The sequence below is a fragment of the Agelaius phoeniceus genome, chromosome 18, assembly GCF_051311805.1.
Source record: "Agelaius phoeniceus isolate bAgePho1 chromosome 18, bAgePho1.hap1, whole genome shotgun sequence".
In the NCBI taxonomy this organism is placed as follows: Eukaryota; Metazoa; Chordata; class Aves; order Passeriformes; family Icteridae; genus Agelaius; species Agelaius phoeniceus.
Genome location: NC_135282.1, coordinates 14,255,454 through 14,278,068, shown reverse-complemented (window position 1 = coordinate 14,278,068; position 22,615 = coordinate 14,255,454). Strand labels below are relative to the sequence as shown.

Here is a 22,615-nt window from a genome sequence, read left to right as displayed (position 1 = left end):
ATAAAGGCAATTGCGAAGCCCCCCTGAACTCACCTAACTCCCAGCCTGCAGCATGACAGTTCTCCAGCTGCCATCTATCCTGCCCATGACAAAACTAATATAATCTAAATCTATAATAGTGTTTCTGGTGCCAGTGCAGAAAAACAACCAATGATTCAAATTTCACCGTATCACTTGGTTGACAGGCTAGAGACAGCTCTGGGGTCTACCTGGCTCCACCCTGCTCAGGCAGGGCCACCCAGGACCAGGAGCTCAGGACCACATCTTGGAATATCTCCAAGGATAGAGACTGCACAATCTCCCTGAGAAACCTGGGCCAGGATTTGGTCACCCTCACAGGGAAAAAAGTGTTTCTGATGTGCAGAGGGACCCTCCAGCATTCCAGTTTGTGCTCCTGGTGTCTGGTCCTGGCACTAGGCACCACTGGGAAGAGCCAGGCTCTGTGCTTTTTGCAACCTGCCTTTATATGTTTCTATACATTGATGAGAATGCCCTGAGCCTGATCAGCTCTGGGATGGACAGCACACACCAGTGCTGGGGCTGTCCTCCCCAAGGACAGGACTTTGCATTTTCCTAGTTGAATGTCAGGATAGGCTTCTACTGGCCCATTTCTGCAACCTCCAAGTCCCTCTGGAGGGATCTGTGACTGCCTGGCTTGTCAGCTGCTCCTCCCAGTTTGGTATCACCTGTCACTTCCTGAGGATGTCCTCTGCAATTTGCACATTGCAAATGCCCACCCAGCATTCAGCTCCCTATACAATTGCCATTGCTGCCTTTTCTCAGACTGTGAGCACAACTTAAAGGTACAGTATCCCTCCAACTGTTTTCAAAGAACAGAGGACCAGAAAAAAGCTCCAAATGTGCAGATAAAGCACCTTGCAGAAAAATCTTAATATTAACTGATTCTTACCTGTCTTGTTCAGGATCAGGGTTCATGGAGCACACCCAGGTGTCAGGGTAGTTCTTCTCCACCGAGCTCAGCTGGAATGGGAGAGTCCGCCACTTCAGACAGACATCTGTCAGACAGACACTTTGCAAGTCAGAAATACACAGCCTGATACACATCATTTTTTCCTGTAGCCCATTTAATGCCCAAGTACCACACCAAAGTGTATCCAACAACAGTAAGACTAGTGGCTAAAAAAGTGAGACAGTCACAGAATATATTGAGTCAATTATTTATTTGTGCTCACAAAACACTTGAATGAAACCCTCAAAGACAATCCTACCTAACAAGAATACAATGAAGCCTGGCACCAACCAACACCAGAGAACCTCACACTCCTGCTGCAACTATGACATATACAAACTGAATTGAACAGCCAGTCCAGACATCACAGCTCTGCCCAGCAGTCAGGCTGTCTCTCAACGATACCAAAGTAACACAAATCACAGACATATCCACTTAAAAAAAAATCTACTAAATTTTTGATGAACCAGGAACACAAATTTGTCTTCCAGAGTATTGCCAGCCTACCAGGAAACCAACAGCTTCACAAAATCAAGTTCTGCCAAGAAAATCCAAATGTCCTTAAATCAGGCTCTGGAAGGATATCAACAAGGGAAGACAAGAAGAAGGAGAAAAAAGTCCCTCCCCCTTCAAAAGAACCATGAAAAGACTGAGACAACCATCAAGGCAGAAGAGCCTAACAAATAATTCCACAAGAATGGCCTCACATTCCTTCCTACAACCACATCCTCAAGTCCCAGGGAGAAAATAAGGGAGTTTGGTGTCCCTCTACCAGGTGACAAAGTGATGGTGTGGAGCTTCCCATTACTCTAACAAGGGCTTAGCCAGAGCTGTTTAGAGGTGCACAGAAGAGAACTTGCATTAAACTCCAAGGGAACTGCAAAAGGTTCCCTCTGTGCTGACACAGTGCAGGCCAGTGCATCAGGGTACAAATTACTTGGCCACTTCCCATTGCCTGTGAGGATGTTTCAGATCTTATTCTGGTACTGGGATGGGTGCCTTTGGTGAGTTCCAGTTCATATGACATTTCTAAGCCTGCTCTCAACACTGCTACTGGCCATACCTACCCTGCTCTGTCAGAAGATCAGCTGTGAAGATCAGTTAGTGAACTAGCAAACTGTGCAGGAAAGGAGCTTTATGCCTGGCTGTCACAGAATACCACTCAGTGCAGACAAAGGCAAACTGCAGAGGAGACAGGTCCTAGGAAGGGATGATAGTCCATCCCAAATCTCCTATGCATTTAACTGTCCCCATCTGCAGCCAGGAGTGTTCCCCCCTTCCCCAGAGAGAAGCAGCTGGATCAGACGCACCGCACTGAATTGTGGTGGGGATCTCCATGGCTCTCCTGCGCTTGTAACGCAGTTCACTAGACGGAGGCTGGTTCCAGTTTGCTGATAAATAACCAAATTCATCCCAGAACTTGATGATACCTCTCTGGGCTGGAAAACAAACCATATTCTGCTCAATATGGAGCCATTATCACAAAATCACCATCTGCACTTTTGGCTGACCTTCAGCCACCCAAATTTCTCCTTCCAGACTCTGGTAATTGTGAAGCTTCACTACCTATTGCAACATCCTTCCAATACTGAGCCAAATGCTCTCCCATGGCCTTCAGCAAGTGTCGATACTCCTTGGCATCAGCAAAGTCTTGTTTATTATGGGTTGGCTCCAGAACCAAATAGGGCACATCCACCACGCCTACCACTCCTCCGCATGCCCTGGAAGAGGGACACAGAGTGACACAGAAGGACACAGATTAAACCGACAGGCTGGCAACATGAACTGTCACGCAAAATGTAAGACGGGCTCAAATATTTGTACTTGCTGTCAAGACCTATTTTGCCTGTCTCTGGAATGAGGCACTAGTACTACCAGCACTCATTAGCACCAAATACCAAGCTCCTCATACTGCTGCAGGGATGTTTAAAATTTGTGTCAAGAATTCTCTATCAAGAAACCAGGAAAATATGAGGCAGTACTAAATATAATTTATTTGTCAGAATGCAAACTGAAGGCTGACAAAATGAGCAGGCCTCAGGCTCATGAAGAATGATTAATGCAAAACATGGTTATTGCACAGCCTAAGTCAGATACAGAAAAATGTGCCAAGCTTAAGCAAAGATTGCAGAAAAATCTGCAGGACTCACATGCCACCCTCCAGCTGTGGGCCCACCTTCTCATACATCTTGATCAGCCGACTGCAGTTATAAATGAACATGCCGTCCAGCTCGCGCTGCTCAATGTTCACCCCAAAGATAAAATTCAGCTCCTTGGGCTCCTTCAGTGCCCTGTAGAGGACAAAACAGAGCCTCTAGGGATGCTGGAAATAAAACATACTATCTGCTGGTGTTAGAGAGAGGGTATGGAAGGCCAACACCCTTGAGCATTCAACTGCTACTTCTGAAAAATACAAAACATTTGCTGAAAGAGCATTACAACTGAATATGAACAAAATACAAAAACTTTGCAATACAAATACTAATTTAGGCTGGACAGAGAATTTTTTGTTTGAATATGTTTTCTCCTTCAAAACAGATTCTGGTTTTTACTTCAGATGTTTTTATTCAGTGAATTAATTTTATGAGAGTGCTGTTGCATCCAGACTGGTCCTTTCTCATGCTATTTTGGTTTGTATTTTCCAGCTGTATATCCCTTTCTAGATAAAGCATGGAAATTCAGATTTCAATACAAAACTACAGTCTTGATATTCTGATTCTAGAAAGTTCTCCTAATTCCAAATTTCACAAGGCTGCTCCTTGAGTTCAAAATCTGGAGGATACAACATACAGCCCAAGCAGAGCTCTTTTTTTCTGGAATGTCAGGATATCAATTTGCATGATTTCTCCCTTATCTATGCAGCAGATGACTCCAAGAAAAGTTGGCCTCGAATATGTTTGTGAGCCCACAAGGATTTCCCAATCTGAATCTTTGGTTACCAGGAATTCTATCTCCATTAAGGCCAAAAGCCTTGAGATTTTGATCTCTTTGTGCTATAAATCAAACAAAATCCCTGTGTCTCACAAACAAGTCCTGCTCTTCAACATACTAAATTAATCAGGTTCCACAGCTTCCCTGATACCCACGCTGAGGATTTTTCATAAGAAGGATACTCAGCCTCAGTATGAAGGCATCCTCAAATGTGAGGTCTAAACCAGTAACTACTGCAAGGCATAGCCTATACCATGGTCCTGCCCATCCCTCTCAATTTTGACCTGCTTTATATTCCCCACCAGCCCCCATCAAGTCCTTTGCAGTTATGTACCTTATCGTAATGAGGAATTTGACTTCTGCTTAAATGGTTAGCTGAAGATAGTGGAATTCCTTAAAATGTTCAGTTGACTGTCTACTAATATCAAATATTAGGAAGACTTGAACCATGCATGCGTGAACCCTACACAATGATCACCTGCAGATATGAGATCTGAGTCTGTCTTAATGGTGAAACTTTTCAAAATAAATACCAAAAATAAATAAAATTCATATTCATTTTTTGTTTAAGGCCATCATCTCTCACACAGATGCAATGGTACCCTGTGACACAGCTTCATTTAAGACTGGTGACTGTAGTACATTACTAGGAAGACACCTGAAATAGCAGCTTTCAGTAATTTCAAATCTAAACCTTTGCCAAGAGGGGTTTTGAACACTGCCAGCTGCTGGGCTGGAATGTGACCTGTTGGTCTCAGCTCACTGTTGTAGAAAACCACGATTCAAGAGCATGAGCAAGTGCAGCAAAACACCCATCTCAGGGATTAATTTTCTTTTTCTAACTTCTGGAAAAAAATGTAGAGCCTTATACTTCAAGAAATAGCATGTACTCACCTACAAAACAAAAAGGACATTTCATTTTTATCAGAGAGGACAGGAAGTAAAATTATCATCCAAACCATGGAAAATGAAGTGGTGGGTCAAAAGCCAGGGATTTAATTACTAGAAATTTAGTACCTGTCCTACTGTCTGGATTCAGAGCCAACCTGATCTTACACAGCCTTTGGAAACCTGAAAGCACTTCTTTCATTGATGCACCCAGCATCAGGGAAACAGCAGAAAACTGTCCTAGGACATCCTCTGTAACTCAAGAATTTTCCAAAAGACAACAGGGATTGCTTAGTATAGAAGCTAATGTGCCTATTATACACATCTTTCAGGATTTTTTTTTTGGTTTTCTGAATGAAGTACAATGCTGTAGAAAAGCATAATCCTCTGATCTGCTTCTGATCACCAGCGACGAACGCAGGGACACAGGGAAAGCCATGTACCTGCCCAGAGTGGCTTTTTGCTGGTCAGCTTAGCAACAGGAAGAAGTATTTTGCCCATGGGCAGGAAGGGCAGAAGACTATTCACAAATTTTTCATTGCACACTAATGTCACCAAACCCAAGAATTAAAGAACAAAGGTGTAGATGGAAAAGTATGTGGAAGCTGAAGGAAACAGGTTCTCTCACAAGCTTCTGTATCATTCAGATCCTAGCTCTAGCACTTTTAAATTAAAGCTGTATTTATTTCTTTCTTTTCAGCACTTAAGATGCACTAGATCTACCTCTGGCAACAAGTCTGCGATAGTTCTGACCCAGGCAGCCATGTAAATGGGCATGCATACACATAGGGAATGGAGACGTTCTGTATCCAAACCCCCAACTTCCTCAAACTCAGCATGTGTTTTAAGAGCATTTGTTTCTGGTTTTCACTTCATTTGAGAAATGCAAAACAAACGTATATGAAGAGTGAAATATTCCTGTGAGTACATCAAAAACCAAAGTTAAGTGCCACCAGAGCTAAGCTAGAGGAATGCCTTGGGATTTCACAGCACCGACTACACCAAAACTCAGCTTTTTTTAGAAAGCATGCCTAAAATTCCTAAAGCTGTTTCATTGTAACTTGTGAACATTTGTTCATCAGCCTGAATCTCATCTGCAAGTGAAAAAGCAAGACTGAAAAAAACTGATGTGAAAACCAGTTAAATATTTACAGCCAACAACCCAATCCAGAGACCCACCATGTCTTTCAGCAGGTGAGAGGGGAATGCCAGAGGTAACCAGAATAGTGCCCCAGCTCAGTGTAACAGCCCAGGCATATAAGATGCCCATGGATATTTAAGCTTTGAGCTGAACCAAAAATACATGCAAAACAGGAGAGCTATATGAGCACCTGGAGCAAACAGCCTAGGTACTCCAGAGTTTCGAAGCCCCTGCACTCACCGCTGCTTTGCATCCTTAATCCTTTTCTTGACGTCAGCCTCCCGCCGTAGGGTGATGGCCGAGTTCTGGACCTGACGCAATGTCACCTGCAAACAGGCATTGCATGCTCAAGCTGGGAAATTCATAAAATTCACTCCATTTATGATTTTCTGCTCTTTCAGGAAGAGCTGAGAAATGTTTTAAGTGTAAATAAGTCACAACTGGTAGACAGTGACAACCAGTGTGACTCCAGAAGTAGGGCAAACTTATGCTAGGTTGTTTGGAGGAAAATGTAAAAAGAGGATTAAGGAAATTGAAAACAGTGGCAATGGAGCACAAGGACACATCCAGGGCACTTGGATGCTATTGTTTCCATGACATACCAATAGGAAGCTCAATGATTTTAAACTGGTGCTGCTTGCTGACCTTCTGGTGCCCCTGCCAGCCCTCCTCCCAACTCCTGGCGCCAGGGCTCAGCCTTGCCCCTCAAAGCCACAGTCCCACTGGAAGGAAGCAAAGAGGCCCTCTCCAAAAGCCCCGGCCCAAATGCCGCGGAGACAGCTGCACAGGCAGCAGGGAACAGCCAAAAAGCCCATAGCTCTAGTTCTGTTCCCCGGGCCACTTCCACAGAGGCTGTCAGCAAACAGCACCTGGAGTCAGGAGGTCACCTTCTCACGCAGGATATATTGAGTGTGTAGGCAGGGGAATGCCAACACACTTCTCACTTGGGCTGCACATCATGTGAAGATGGTGAAACACATCCAGTGGTGATGAAGCCATGGAGATGGCTAAATGTTGCTGGAAGTTCACTGCTGACTGGAGCCACCACCTGCTTAACCAGCACACAGCATGCTGCCATGGGGTGCTGCCCAGTCAGCATCGCTCCACCACCAGTGCTCCGAACACCCCTTGGTGCTCAAAACACAACATGCTGCTAAAAGCACAAGGCTCACCCTAGACTCCCGCGTGAGATCCCCTCCAAGGCGTAACTCGAGGGCACGGGCTTTGCTCTCCGCCTCGCGAGCCTTCTCTTCCGCTGAAACATACAGGGACAAGGATGCTGTCAGCCATTTGGTACAGACAGACACCATCAGGCATTCACCCAAAGAGAGCAATTCCAGAGAGCCTTTGCTGCACTGATGTGTACAAGGGTACAAAGGAAACACAAAAATGTACAAAAATCAAACCTTACATGAGAGGGTCCCACTGACATGGCATCTTAAACATGCTCAGAGGTCCCAGTCAACACTGGCACAACAGTAGGGATAAACTGTGCAAAAGCACATTTGAAGGAAGGATCTGTGAGGAAGACAACAAGGAACTGGAAAGTCTCTAAGAATGCCTGTGGCCCTGCCTGCTCTGCTTGGTAATGTGATTCAGAGAAAGGTTCTCACAAAACCAAGACTAAGTTCAGGCTTGAAAAGGAGTTCCAAAGAAGTAATTTTCTTGCAAAGATTAAGGGAAAGGACTACTCTCAGAAATGCTTTTATCTCTAATAATTGCTAAATTTTGCCTGGAAAAACGACAAATCCGTGCTACACGTTACATAGGACCCAGCATTTGGAAAACCTACCCTGCACGTGATCCTTGCATGCAAGAAACTTACCATGTAAAAGGAACTCCCTTTTTTGCCTCTCTCCTAGACAAACAGGAATGCTGATGATAGGCACATATCACCCTGGTATTACTTAAGATTCATTCAATAAACCTAAGTTTCTGCAAGGAGAATGGACTGAGAGCAGTCCTGAGTAAGAAAGAATTAGGGGTGCCGGTGGATGAGAGCTGGACCTGTCCCAGCTGTTTGCTCTGGCCCCCAGAAACTTTCCATGCCCTGGGCTGATCCCACAGCATGTGCAGCAGGGGAGGGGGAGATCCTGCCCCTGTGCCCTGTCCAGGTGAGACCCCACTTGCAGAGCTGCCTCTAGCCCTGGGGCCCAGCACAGGAAGAACCTGGAGCTGCTGGAGAGCGTCTAGAGGAGGCCATGGAGATGCTCCAAGGGTTGCAGCACCTCTGCTCTGGAGCCAAGCTGGGAGAGCTGGGAGTGTTCAGCCTGGAGAAGGCTTCAGGGAGACTTTAGACAAAATGAGCTTTAAGATCCCCTCCTGTGATTCTGTAATTTGGCAATACAAAGGGTGCATGCTGAGGGATGGCATAGCTCACGCCAAGGCAAACAATACCTGCACCCCCTCTCTGCTACTCATACATCTTCCCTATCCAGCTATTTTTGGTTATCCTGTTTTGATTCCACAAGCTCATAAGCTATTTTCAGAGACTCAGCAATCTCTCAATCTGACTGATTCCAACACATTCCTTGTAGGCAGGTATCTCTGGCATTCTGGAACTGCTGTTTGCTCAGCTGAGACCCACCATTTGTCACAATGTACTCCTGGGTTTAAAAGAGCAAACTGCAAATCATTCCTGATGATCCCTCTGGAGTACTGGAGACCATGAGAAATTAATAATTTCTACCAGCAGGAGAACAAAAAAGCTTGGTGCTACAGATAAAATCTATTTTCCTACAAGTAAAGATTTAGGCCCCAGAGGATAATACTCCGAGCATGTTTTAGTCCTGGAGGCTCCATGTGTGCTCCAATCTTCAAGTAACAGTCTGAGGTCAGCTGGGAGTTTTCACCACAGTGTCCTACGCCCTTTGCTCAGCACCCTCTTTCCCCTAGAGGAACCAGGCCCATTCAGTGATCCCTGCACTCCCTGAAGCACTGGGCTGGTTTGGTGATCCCTGCACACCAAAAGCACTGGGCCAGTTCACAGAATCACAGAATCAATTAGGTTGGAAAAGACCTCTGAGATCATGGAGTCCAACCTGTGACCAACACAACCATGTCAACTGGACCACAGCACTAAGTGCCACATTCAGTCCTTCCTTAAACATCTCCAGGGATGGTGACTCCACCACCTTCCTGGGCAGTTCATTCCAATATACAACAATCCCTTCTGTGAAGAAATTAATCCTAATGTCCAACTTAAACCTCTCCTGGTGCACCTTCAGACTATGTCTTCTCATCCTGTGACTACCTGCCTGGGAGCAGAGACCTACCCCCACTTGGCTACAGCCTCCTTTTCAGGTAGTTTTACCTGAGCGTCCTTCTCTCTAAGCTAAACCACCCCAGCTCTCCTCATAGGACATGCACTCCAGACCCTTCACCAGCTCCATTGCCCTTCTCTGGACTTACTTTAAACACCTCAATGTCCTTCTTGAAATGAGGGGCCCAGAACTGGATACAGTACTTGAGGTGTGACCTCACCAGTGCTGAGTACCAGGCAGGGGGGAAGAATCACTTCCCTGGTCCTACTTGCCACACTATTTCTAGCACAGGCCAGGATGTCACTCACCTTCTTGGCCCCCTGGACACACTGCAGGTTCAGCGATCCCTGCACACCCAAAGGCACCAGGCTGGTTTGGTGATGGAAATGTGTGATATTTTAGGGCCAATGGGACCTGTTCTCAGCACTGGGACAACAATGGACACCATTTTTCAGTGCCATACACTGAACTCCACTTTTAAGTGTCACGAAAGCCTCACAGACTGCTTCAGGGAAGAAGCTTCTCTAAATCCTACTCTTTGCATCTTCTTGAAAAGCAATGGGAGTGTGTGCTCAAGACATGCCCTGGCTATAGGACTCAATGTAAAAATGAATTCACCTATGAGGATTGAGGCACACAATAAAATCTGTTTAAGCTTCATCTTACCAAGTCTATCTTGCCAGGCTGTACTTCCTAAAGGAGGAACAGGGAACATGGCAATTCACACCATTTCACTCTGCTGCTTTTCTTTAGGGCAGGGTCACAATCACACTGCCCTCTGTGATGCTGTAGAGGCTGAATGCGGCACCATCCCTTGTATATATGACCTGCAGCCATGTGCAGACATGCCTAAAGCAGCTCTGACACCAGGACAGAGGACACATGCTTCCAAGTGATTTATGTAGTTGATTTATGAAACCTACCAGAAGATACAGGTCACATATAAATCACAACTTCCAAGATTCCTCCTTCACTATAGTATTTTTGCATTAAGGGTTAGGGAGGGATGCTGCTTTTTGTGTTATATTTCTGGAGATTTAATGCAGTTCTAATACAGTCTAATGCTGTATTTATATGCTTGTGTGATTTCTATATGCTGAATAATCAATTACGACAAACTGAGTTTTCCCTGAGGATTACAGGACTTAACAGGAAAGGAAGATTAGATGGGCAAAAGGTATGCCAGGAAGGATTAAAACCAAACAAACCAGGGCTCCCTTGTACACCCAGACCCCAGACTCTTTACATTAAGTGACAGAATAAAAATCTACTTTTTTAGCTGCCTTAACAGGAAAGGTGCAGAATGAAAACATAGCCAAAAGCTCATAATATCTTAAAGGTGAGAGAAGAACTGTAGGATGACAGGGCTCAGCCAGGCTTCTGCTGGAGTGGGGGAAAACTGCTGGGACTCCAAGGGTTATCCTGTACATCTGCTACTCAGATGATGAAATGGTCTCTGGAAACAATGTACATTCCTTCCATTGCATGAACCTAAGTCTGTGTCATCTGTAGTTGCTGCAATAATTCAGTTCCTGAGCAATTTCAGTGATCCCAGAGGCAGCCAACCCCAGGTCACACCATTCAAGGGTTTAGTCCTCCCCTTAGCAACAGATGAATGCATACCCTGACGACTCACCTATCCTTGCCAAGTGCTCTGCTTTCTTCACCTCTTGCTCTGCACGGGTCTTGAAACGGTTTGAAGTGTATTTGTACATCCTGTGATGATCAAAATTTAGTAATCAGCAAACTCAGCAGTAAGGTCAAATCAAAATTTCATCACTGCGTGAGAGAAGAAGGTCCCCACATGCTACTCTACTCCTCCCAATAGATTCAATAAATGGAGGAGGTTTACATATCATGAACCGGACATTTTTGGATGAAGCTAAGCAAAATCTTTTTAAGTCATAGATATTTTAGTAGTAGCTCCAACCACAATATCCTCTCTTCTTCTGCATTAACCAGTGGGGGTGAAATATATCCATATTCTTGTCGCAAATCTCAAGACTTAGAGAAATAATTTCTTCGGAAGTAAAGAGGAGGAGTGAATATATATGGAAAGCTTCTCAAAACGCTTCCACTACAGCTAAATAACCTTTCCTGTGAACAGCTGTCCACAGGTGCAGTCTGACAGGTCCATCTCACACAGGGCTATCTCAAAGTAGAACAACAATTTGGTAAGAACTTCAAGTTTCAGGACACTTCTTTGTGTTTTGTATCTGACTCATAACCTTGTAAATTGTGCTGGAGATGAAGCAGCTTGTTTCACCTTCCCTGTATGCTAACATGCCAAATACAGATCCAAATTCACTGACTGCTGCAGAGTGAAAGACTGGTGTTTGTGAGGCAGAAGCTCATGAACATGTATCCAAGCACGTCACAAGGAAAGATGACACCTAGGACAAGCAGAGCCTGCAGGAACTCAGATCACCTTCAGACATGAGGGTTTGGATATACCCAGAGGAAAATCCCATCCCAAATGGATGGGATTAAATTTTCCAGTATTTAGCTAAAGCAAAAGCCACTAGAAATGCTGTTTTTACAGAGAGGCAAAAACACATGGAGATGTAACACTTGACTGACCAACTGACTGGAATCACACTTAGATCCTAATGAGAGACAAAATTCCCCCCAAATGCAGATAAACTGTCAGGATTTATGAGAAACAACCTTGTACTTATGAAAAGTTTTGTTTAGGTTTGTTTCTGTGGGTGAGCACACGTGGTACTGACATCAGACATAATCTCACCAACAGGAATCCCTTGCTCCCAAATCTAGAAAATTAATACCACAAGCACCGTTCCTCGAAATACATTTTCCCAGAAACACATCTTCTGCTATTTTTAAGGATTTCCTCCCTGGGGAAAAAGGAGGCAGGTGCTAAGACTTCCAGAAATCACAGTTGGTGATTTCATCAGGTCAGGAGCTACAGAGTCAGGATTTTGGTGGCATCATCTCTAACCTATGTAAGGTTGATTAAAGCTATCTGGAGCCAGGAGATAGTACACTCTGAAAACCAGACTGCTTTCAACATGTTGGCATAACTACATTACTTCACCCACACCTGCCTGAATTCTAAGGAGAAAATAAAAAGACAGAGAAGTAGAGCAAAGCTGAATTATCTCCCCATGCCCAGCCCAGCAGACAGGGCAGCACTTGGGGGGACCATAGGGACAGCACTCCTTTGCTGTAGGGAACACTGTAAGCAACTGTCAGATGTCCTAGATGATGGCGCTGTGAACCATCACGACCTTCAAGACACTCATTCCAACTGCCTTGGAGTGTCCTTGTGGAGGCACAGGCCTTGCATGTGGCCTGGCTATTTCTATCTGCATAGCCCATATTGCTAAACAAGCTCCAACAGGTACCGGGGAAGAGATGGAAGCAATCTTTCAGGAGACACAGGCCACTCCCAGGGAAGCTGGGAATGTGGCAACACAAGTGCAAAGGCTGGTGAAAGATCCACACAAAACCAGCCAGCCCCTGCCACCAGGATGTTTTCAGCTCCAGAAAGGTGAGGAGAAGCCTCTCCCATAGAAACATGGGTGGTGACAAACAGAAAACAAGTGTCCTGCTCAGGAGATGCGCTGTTATTCCTGAAAAACAGTGCAAGGGCTGCAAAACCTTTTTTCAGTAAAGGCACTTACATACCCCAAATCCACAGTGAATTTCTATTCATTGTCCACAAACACCAACACTGGAACCTGCAGACAAGCCACTGTACAGGCTTTTCTTTCAGAGATAAAGGCAACCTGACTGACAGCAGGAGGGAGGCCCCTCTGAAAGAAAAGAGCCCTTCAGATGTCCCAGACAAGCACACCAGCTACTCAGGCTGTAAGGCAGCAGCACCTCCACTGTCTGTTCCCCATCCCTTTGCTTGACCAGGAAGGTTCAGGATTTACCTGGCCCAGGCTACTGGGCCAGAAACACACCCATGCTAAAGAGCTGAGCATCACTGCTACATTTGCTGGTCCCAAAGGAGCACCATAATGGAGGTCCCTTCCCTGTGCACTCACACACAAAACAATGCTGGCACAAATACAAGGGATTAATCCAGTATTACCCTGCGGAGCACTCAAAGCCTAGTAGATAAATGGGGATGGTGAGCTCTGGCTTCAGCTCTAAAGGGAAAGTGAGGGCATAAGTGACCCTTTTCAGCAGGTTCAGGGAGAAAAATGTAAAAAAAACCCTACACCTATGGCAGTAAAAGCAAAGTAACCACTTTCAGAGTGGACTGATTTACTGGTTTTCCCTTTAGAAAGAGCCACCAAAGGCAGATTTGAGCTCTCCTGAGGAAAAAGACAGCTTCCTCAACCTGCCCAGGGCACAGCATCGCATCTACCCCAAGAGCGGTGCTGGCTCTCAGAACCCACAGTAAAGGCTTTGATGGCTTGTCCTGATGGCCACGCAGCTTCTAGAGCCCAAAGCTGGCATTGGGAAGTCCAGCCAGAAGGGAGCAGTCTGGACAGTCTCCAGAGAGGCCCAGTAAAGCCACAATGATTGCCACAAGACTGAGAAGATTTACACTGTCCTCTGCAGGAAGGCCTTGCAGTCTTTACTGCTCTGTTGCAGGAATGGGGATTTTAAATGTAAATGTCTTTACAATGTTCAGGAATTTGTACTGGCCTGTCACTATAAGCAGATCTACAGGAGTTTGCTCAGATGTGGCACAAGCAGATCTGTAAGATACACCTGCCACCAGCACACATCAGCTTGGGGCTTCTTAGAATAGACTACTGATCACTTGAAAAAGAAGACACTGAGGTAGATGAACATCTGGGGTGACTTGGGACACCTAATATTGTCATGACGCTGACAGCATCGCCCACAATGATGGCATCCTGTCCAGAAGTCTCGCAAGAGCTGGTCTCCCCCGGTTTCTCTCCCTAGTACTTTTGATGAACTACAGCACAAGCAGAAGCAGCACAAGGCCCTCACATGTAGATAAAACACAGTCAAAAATACAGAAATCCAGAGATTCTCTACCCAGTAAATCAGGATTTACATTGGCAAGTTCCCTGCCTTCCGCAGGGAAACAACTGGCCTGGCCAGCATGAGGAGCAGAGGGTGTGTAACATTCTTTTATTTTGGTCAGGTTTCTGATGCCATTTCACAGAGTCTCATGTAAGGAGCTGAGGAAGCCTAAGTTAAAAACCAGCCAGGCTCTTCAGGCACTGTCAGTGGTGTGACACTGGCCTGTGGCTGCTAACAGTGCCTAGTAGGCTGAGTGAGCCCAAAATGCTATACTAAAAAATCCACAAATACTCTACAAAATTACTACTATTTGATTCAAATAAATTATGCCAGGGTATCTAGAATGCAGACTGTGTGCTCCCAGAGAGAGTCCACCTCAAGTAGACTGAAATACAGGTTTCCCTTTCCCCTCCCATCCCAGTAACCTTTTCCAGTCTCCCTTCAGCCAACTGACAGCACACCCCAGCTCACGGTCACATTTTTTGTTTAAGGAAATCTAAAAGGAATATAGGGAAAGCTTTTTCTCAATCTCTATTTAAACCTGGATTAGCTACATATAAAAGCAACTGTTTCAAAGCACTCGGTCTAGTTTCTTTTTGGAAATAATCCTAACACCCACCATATGTATTTCCTTCTGCTCAACAACAACAACATAGTTACCCAACAGTTTCGTATTAATATGGTATTTCATACAACCAGGATCTTAATTTCTTTGTTTGCTCTGAAAGGGAGCCAAATTGCACCAATGACTCATGCAACTTTCAAAGGCATTCGATTTTCCACGATGTATCTCTCTTCCCACGATGTCAACACCACATGCCATTCTATTATGGTCTGATTCTGTGCTATTAGGGTTAGGAATGGAATTATACACCTGGAGAGCAAAACACTACACCTTTTCTCTAATTCCAAATGGTCCCACAGACCCACAGATCCTGGATCCAACACTTACCTTGGCTTGTAGAGGCAGCATGAGAGTCGTTTGGTTTGTACTTTGTGTCCATTGATGAAGATCCTCATCCTGGGATCAATATAAAGCACAGCAGCATAGGCACGGAAGGAGCGTCGCTCCGGCTTGCTGCAAGAGAGACATCTACTTCAGAATATGCCCAAGAGATACCCTTAGCAAAACAGACAGGTGAAAGAAAAGGTCTTTCTGTTTTAATTACCATGAAACTACATTAAGTAAAGCTTTTCTTCAAATTTTTTTGACCTATGTCTTCTCCAGACTCTTTGTTGAGCTGTACATCATAACTACTGCTACAAGAAACTGATACTCGTGTTACTGCAACCTGAAGAGGAAGTTTGAATACATCTGGATAATAATGGCCAAAGCTATCAACTGGCCTATTTAACACTAAAAGTGTGCCCACCTACTCAGAGCATTTCCACCCTTCAGTGAGTCAGGTACGCTGCCTCAGAACCTGCACTACTCACTGACACACATGGTACCACAATATCAGAAAGAAGAGGCAGTGATCAGTGGCAATCACACCTGCCTTACAAACAGGCATATTAAAGATGCTGAGAACCCTCAGAGGGCCCCAAGGAATTTGCTCAGTAACATCACTCTAATACATAGACAGAGCTGCTTTACAGGGTCTGAAACTTCCTATGGAAAATTCAAGCACTGCAGAGGAGAAGCACGTAATCTCATCAAAAACGTAAAGCTTGCTAGGTGTGCTCATGGAGCTCTGGGACTTAACCAAGCATTTGGCTCATTTCAGCTCAGTTTTTTGTTTTCAGGCTACAGGTGATCAACTCAGCAAACACTCAGCTCTCTCTAAATAGGGGCCTGTGCTCTTCCAGCTGCCCTTTGAGCACATCCTTCTTGCCCCTCTACAGGAAGAAGTGGTCCCTGACAGATGTGATGATACACCCCACCTGCCTTCCATACTATCCACCCCCAGAGGCTGACCTGTGCAGCACCTCATGTTTTGCCACAAAACTGAACAGCAATTTGGGAGCAGCACTGCCTCACAACCAGCTCTCATTCTGATGAAAACATCTTTGATAGGTGTATAAAATTAAACATAAAGCTTAGAGCTCCTTTTTTTATGGTGTCTAAAGGACACTGAGTTTTCTGCTTTGGCTAAGCTGAGATCAGCCACTGCAGGCATTCATCCCAAACACAGCCACAACACCCATGGGCTGACACACATGTACCCCAAACAGCTTAAGAACAAACTACAGATCTTCTAAATTCCCTAATTCACTACAAAATGAGAATCTTAAAAAAAATCCATGTACACAGTATATAGCCAGTATAAAACCCTACACCAAATTTGATCAAGGCCTGTTACACCAGTCACACTTACGTTCCCTCTGGGGGTGTTTCTGCCATCTGAATATCGTGAGGGTCAGAAGTCACATCCAGCTCTGGCTCTCCATTATCCATTAGTTTCAGGTTAAAGATGATCACCAGAGTGCCTGAGAAAGTAACAAGTCAACCAGGTGAATCCCAACCAAACCCCAAATATCTCACTTGTGACCTGCACCATCCACATGTACCTTTCTCACCACGTATCTTATTGAACTGGTCCATCACTTCCCATTCTGATTTGAAAGGGGAATACTTGTAAATGAGCTCCGTCTCAATAGCAAATTTCTCCATGTTGTCCGTCAGGGGTTCACGGCTCCGTGCATTCCAGGTGGGTAGGGGAACGATGACCTGCAAATCCCATTGTATTGAGAGTGACTCAGGCTCTCCCACTCCAGTCAGCCCCTCCTGCAGGTCATGGTCCAGTGACTTACCCCTCCTGACAGCCCCCTAAGTCATCAGGAGAGGCCTTTCCAGCTCTTCAGTAGTTTGCATGTCTGTCAAATACTCACAGACCCTCTTTGCCAGCCTCTGAGTAGCCTTCTCAACATACCAGTCTCAGAGTGAACCATTCCAAGTTACATGTATGGTACTGGCTACTCACACACGCAATGGCTTTTTTTCCCCCTTCTCATGTAGCAACTTTCATAATACTAAAAAAAAAACATTCTGGCTTAATTCCTCGATATCCTTCACTCATATTTATCCGGACCTCAGTCTTTGATTTTTTTAAAGGATGCTAGCAAGGTGGTTTCTGCCATGTAGAGTAAAAATACAGACAGAATTATAAACTGCAGCTGCACATCAAGGACACAAATCCCATCCCAGAACTGTGGTCAAGCCAAAAAAGTAGCCAGAGCTGCTGTGGGAATTAGACTTACTTTACTCTTCCCAACCTGCTTCAGTCATGGGCTGGCTACCAGCATGCACTGACCCTCCCCAGTTTCACCCTTCAATCCCTCCCTCATACCAGAAGATGCTTTCTGAGATACCAGCCCAGTGCAAATTTAAATTATCAACCTTGCCTGGAACAATGCCTGAGTTATCTATTAAAATATACAAGTTTTTCATAGGTAGAACTATACTGACTTTTTTATTAAAAATCAAAAATATCTGTAAGAAGACACACCTGCAGTTAATGACCCATGGGTAGCAACTTCAAACATCTTTAGTTCTCTACACAAAATCATATCAGCACAGTAAAATTAAATACATCTCAAGCTCAAATTTTGTGAGAAAAGAAAAATGCAAGATGTCTGGGCATGTCCTGAACTTAGCATAAGCACGCCTTTAAGTGACTGAAATAAGCCCTTCAAACTTGCTCTACTCTAGAGACTTCTGAATTAGAATTAAAACCAAAAGGAAAAAAATGTGTTGACTTTGCAGAAGCCCTACAGCATAATGCTAAAAGAAAACCATACCCTGATCCCACCAGAGTCACAAACAGCCCTGAGACAGACTCTTCTGTAAGAGCTAGGCAAGTTCAGATGAGGCAGCATTCACTATATTAGTTCATTACAAGAAGCACATGCAAACCTCGTCGATGCCTTCTTCCTCATGGAACGTCCGTGATAAGAGGAGGCAAGTCATGGTGTTATCTTTCTTTGTGAACAGGATAAAATCCTTCCCAATCCGCATGGAACCCCTGTAGGCAGAGGTCAGACTGTGTGTTACACCTGATGCACCACACTGTTCAGAATGCAGGCCACATTACTGAGCTTTCTTCCCATTATGTTCAGTTATGAGATGCCAAAACCAGATTAGGCAGAAAGGCTGAAACAGCAACTATCATTTCTCTCTAAACACCTCATTTCTTTCAGAAGGCATATCAATCTGGGCATTTTTACAATGTTTCAAAACATTTAACACCAGTCACAATTAAAAGGTGCACAGCATTGCAGACTCATGCTGTGTAGAAAGTTTAAACAGAAATTTAAAAAAATTTAAAAGACAACTGAGGTGTGATGTGACAATAACCTTCAAATCTCTGAGCAGAAATATCAGTGAGAAAGCAAGCACATTCCTCATTTCACTGTATCCAGAATCAAGTGCAGCAGTCTGGAGACAGAAAATTCGTTTCCTAACCTAACTAAAGCCTTACTGACACTTCAGCTAAGGCAGCTTAGCAGCTTGTTGTCACAAAAAGGGACAGTCCCTTCCTTCTCCTCACTCTCCTAAGTTATCCTGTTACCAAGCTCATCCAAAACACCTTAACAGGTAACAATGAACATTGCATCGAAAGAAGTATTGGTGTTAAGTCAGCGCATTTCTCTTCAGACTGCCTTAAGTCCATACCACAGCAATTCCACAACCTACCTTTCGCATATGCTGGGGCTTCAGGCAGCATTTTTCTGATGCAATAAAGTACACCTCTTGCTCAAGGTTAAGAAAGGACAGAGATCTCTCCTGGAAGCATACAGTCAGGATCTGGGATCTGTCCTGCACTGTAGCTGAACTGACAGCGTCTCAACATCCCCTAATTTTTCCCCCCAGGTTACTGAGTCCCACTGATTTCCCAATAGGATGCATATAATCAAGGTACATGGGTGAGCACAAAGCAGAACAGCCGGAGTAAGTCACAAAGACCTGTAACTTTTCCAAAGACACAGCAAACTTCTTCCTCTTTCCTAGCAAATCCACTCCAACCGGTGTTGTGCTCCTCTGCACTTAATCCTACCCCTCCTTTCATTGCTTCCATCATTCCCCTTCTCCCTGCATTTGTTCGGTTTGAGAACAAAAAGAAATGGTTTAAGTCCATCTGCCTTGCACCAGATAACTTTCCTGTTGGGAGGCTGAAGCACTATTTTGCTGCCTGACTGTAACAGGGAGATGACCATTTTGTTTCCAGCTCTTCTGTTATTTTCCCCAAGCTCTTACCTGTACCCTCTGCCTTGTGCAAACATAGTCCCAAATCACTGCTGTCAGTTGTACAGAGCCTTCTTGGCCACTGGAGAACTACAGCAGATGTTGAGAGAGCTCCTGTCTACCAAAGCAGGGGATCTTAGAGTTCATCTGTTTTTTGGGGTTTTTTTCTGTGAAGAAAGCTATACACCTCTGAGCAAAAACTACATTGATCATCTGGACTATGACCTCCCCAACCTCAGGAGGCTGGCTCTTGTTGTACCTACGATTTCAAGCCGTTTCCATACTGCCCGATTTGAGTGGACTCAGGTGATCGCTTGGCTGATTTACCAAACTGGATAACACTGGCAGCTTCATCTGCAACAAGAAACAGAGGAACAGAAAAGGCTTATTTCAGTGTACAGACACACACAGACACATCTTTTAGATAAAGAAGGGAGTTAACTTCTTCACCACTGGAAATAGGCCAGAAAAGAGGCCAGAAGCGCAAGGTGAAGCTGCATCCTGGAGCTGTACCACAGAGCCCTGTGAGACACATACTGCTTGAGGGCACTGATGTTACCAGAAGATCTGTACAGGTGCCATGATGCTGACAGAAAGAGTTTTAGGTTTCAGTCTAGTTCACTGTCCCATCTGAACTGCATGAAGACATTTCTTTTTGAAAAAAAAAAAAATCCACAAAAATAATCTATTGTGTCCATCACAGTTGTCAATTCTTATAAATTAAGACCCTAGGATGCAGTGGGTCTGTTGTATCCCAGGTCCCACTGACACCACACACTTGAGAGCACTGGCACTAGAGCACATGTCAGGACTATTAAAAAGGTCAGAAATCCAGAATAAACACTGCTATTTCTTCACAGTGCTGAACTTAACAGTCTGGTTAATTAAAGCACTAGTAGGACACAAGCTAACTTTGGCAGCAGATTGCTGGACCCCTGGCAGCAGGACAGCTGGGGAGAAAGTCAACACAAGCAGGTCCTACAGCAATTAGCATAGGATTTCATTAGCACAGGACAAAATGAAAGGACACAATGGCTTTACAGCTCAGAGGGTCTGTCATTTTTAGTTCCAGCCTTTCTATTGTTCAAGAGATAAAGACTTTTGTTAAAAGTCATCCCTAGGACAAATTCCTTTCCCTTCCCCCAAGAGATAATAATAATTTCACCAGAGTTTACTGGGAGAAATAAAGTTTAATTCCAGAGACAAGGAACACAAAGTGCCTTACTGTGAGGGCTAAAAACAAATGCATACACACAAGCTATAAGGGAGCACAAGACATCACTCACCCCACCAGGCAACTATGGGGAGGCTGAGCCCATGGACAAGCTAGATTTCAGCATGCAGGAGACACACAGGCCTATCAGCATTGACCAGTTTTACATTAAAATATTCAGTACTAACACCATTGGTCTGACATGACATCGCTGAGCTGGTGTCAGAACACCATTTTCAGTTGAAACTTAAAGATACAAATACAGGAGAACAACTGTGCAAACACCTTGCTGCCTAAACTGCAGTTGTTCTCAATGGAACTCCACAGCTATTCCAGAAACAGCTTTGGACTGGATAAGGGTACCTCTACCTTCTCTTCAGCCTACTGTAATATTTTCTAGCCAAACAAAGAAAACACTCGAATGTCTTGTATTTGAGATCTGGCTAAGGATGGTGGTGATGATGATGATCATCACCATTATCATCCAATTATTATTACTCTAACTACTGTTACTGTGTTATTTTTAAAGCCTGGTAAGGAAAGTAGATACAGGATATTAAAAAGAGAAGGACTATTGGAATCTTTTTGCTCCACAAACATTTTTCAGTAACTATTTTTAAGAAACTTTTAGAAAGCCTAAAGAGGGTAAAGAGTAATTATCCAAAGCACTTCCCCTCTCAGGAAAGGTGACCAGATGGTTTACCACTCAATGTTGGATGTCTGAAACCACCCTATTATGACTCCTCTTTAAGGTCAGAGGGATGAAGGTGATACTGAGCAGAGGGGAATGTGAGCTAGCACCTCTCTCCAAGCTGTCTTTAGGAGAGATTTAATATTTATATCCTCCCAAGAATCAAGACACAATTTTTTTTTTCCCCAGCTCTTTATAGGCTCTGGAGGGTGTTTCTACTTAAAGCTATTTTTGTCACACTATTTTTGTTTTGTTGTGCCTCAGAGTTACTGGATTTCAAAAAGCCCAACTCCCCAGCAAGAAAAATAGAGAAGGGAGATCTATGCAAAACGAAGAAGAGAAAAAACAAGCTGAAGAAATTCACTCGAGATCGTCAAGATGGCAGGATTTAATTCATGACCTGGGGGAAATTAGCCTAAAGTCAAGTTGAACTTTCCTGAGGATAGGGGAACAAGGGAAAAGCTGTGAGGTCCTTTGTGACTGTAACAAACACAGGACACCAACCCCACATGGGGCAATGACTGGAAACAGACAGTGACTGACAAATCGCTTTGATATATGTTCCTGTAATTTGTTTGAAAAATCTGTTAACTTTATAGGAAACATCAATGTTTAGGTTAAAGATTTAACCTTAAACAAGGTTAAAGAGACATTTTCTCCTGAGAATTGTGTAGACTGCTCCCCTGAAAGTGGCCCCCAAGGGTCACTGTCTACGCACACAAGTGTGTACACACTCTAAAGTAGGAGTTGGAGTTCCAGTTCCTCACCATTGTGAGCCTTGGATAAACAGTATTTTTTAAATAAAAATAAAGCAACTACTAAAATACTAAATAGGAAATACTATATACTAAAATACTAATAATGCAACCAAAACACTACTACTTAATTAACTGCTTCCATTAAAACAAAAGCTGCTTTGAGCTTCCAAACTTCAAAAACACTGTTGAAAAAAAGCAAGACTTGATATATTTGCTTCAATCTCCCAAAAAGCAACAGAACAAGCCCTCTTAAAAAGTATTAGAAGCCAGACAAGGCAGGTAACCGGGCTAAGTCTGCAGAGATTTACAAAGGCAAGTAACACCTGACTGATTTGGTCACCTTCTACAAGGCAGCACTTCCTGTCCATATGGAGACAGTAGTGGGTGTTGTTTGGCTGGACTTCAACAAAGTGTTGGACACAGTTCAACATAGCCTGTTCCTGGACAAACTGGGGAGACACAGACCAGGCAAGTGGTATACAAAACAAGTAGGGAACTAGCTCATGGGTCATGCTCAGAAGTGATCATCAATGGTTTTCACTCCAGCTGACAGACTGTCACAAGCAGAGACCCCAGGGACTGACGCTGTGCCCCATATTGCTCA

The 22,615-nt window shown here is 44.2% G+C and overlaps 1 protein-coding gene across 5 annotated transcripts in view; it reads right to left on the bottom strand.

Annotated features, from left to right (window-relative positions):
• MORC2 (MORC family CW-type zinc finger 2) overlaps positions 1-22,615 on the bottom strand; it is a 48,006-nt gene that overhangs the window by 10,956 nt on the left and 14,435 nt on the right. For 3 of the 5 annotated variants that reach the window (XR_013184688.1, XM_054645726.2, XM_054645730.2), the window contains 12 exons: positions 19,613-19,703; positions 18,021-18,129; positions 16,676-16,835; positions 16,483-16,594; positions 15,117-15,242; positions 10,830-10,909; positions 7,103-7,185; positions 6,171-6,256; positions 3,121-3,261; positions 2,537-2,691; positions 2,281-2,409; positions 911-1,016 (listed from right to left, as the gene is read on the bottom strand). Coding sequence is in view for 4 of the 5 variants with exons in the window: in XM_054645726.2 (XP_054501701.1) it covers positions 911-1,016; positions 2,281-2,409; positions 2,537-2,691; positions 3,121-3,261; positions 6,171-6,256; positions 7,103-7,185; positions 10,830-10,909; positions 15,117-15,242; positions 16,483-16,594; positions 16,676-16,835; positions 18,021-18,129; positions 19,613-19,703 (1,378 nt within the window). In the remaining variant the exon portion in view is untranslated. Of the gene's footprint in view, positions 1-910; positions 1,017-2,280; positions 2,410-2,536; positions 2,692-3,120; positions 3,262-6,170; positions 6,257-7,102; positions 7,186-10,829; positions 10,910-15,116; positions 15,243-16,482; positions 16,595-16,675; positions 16,836-18,020; positions 18,130-19,608; positions 19,704-22,615 lie in introns of those variants that run through there. The other 2 variants (XM_077188062.1, XM_054645731.2) reach the window with 2 other exon arrangements.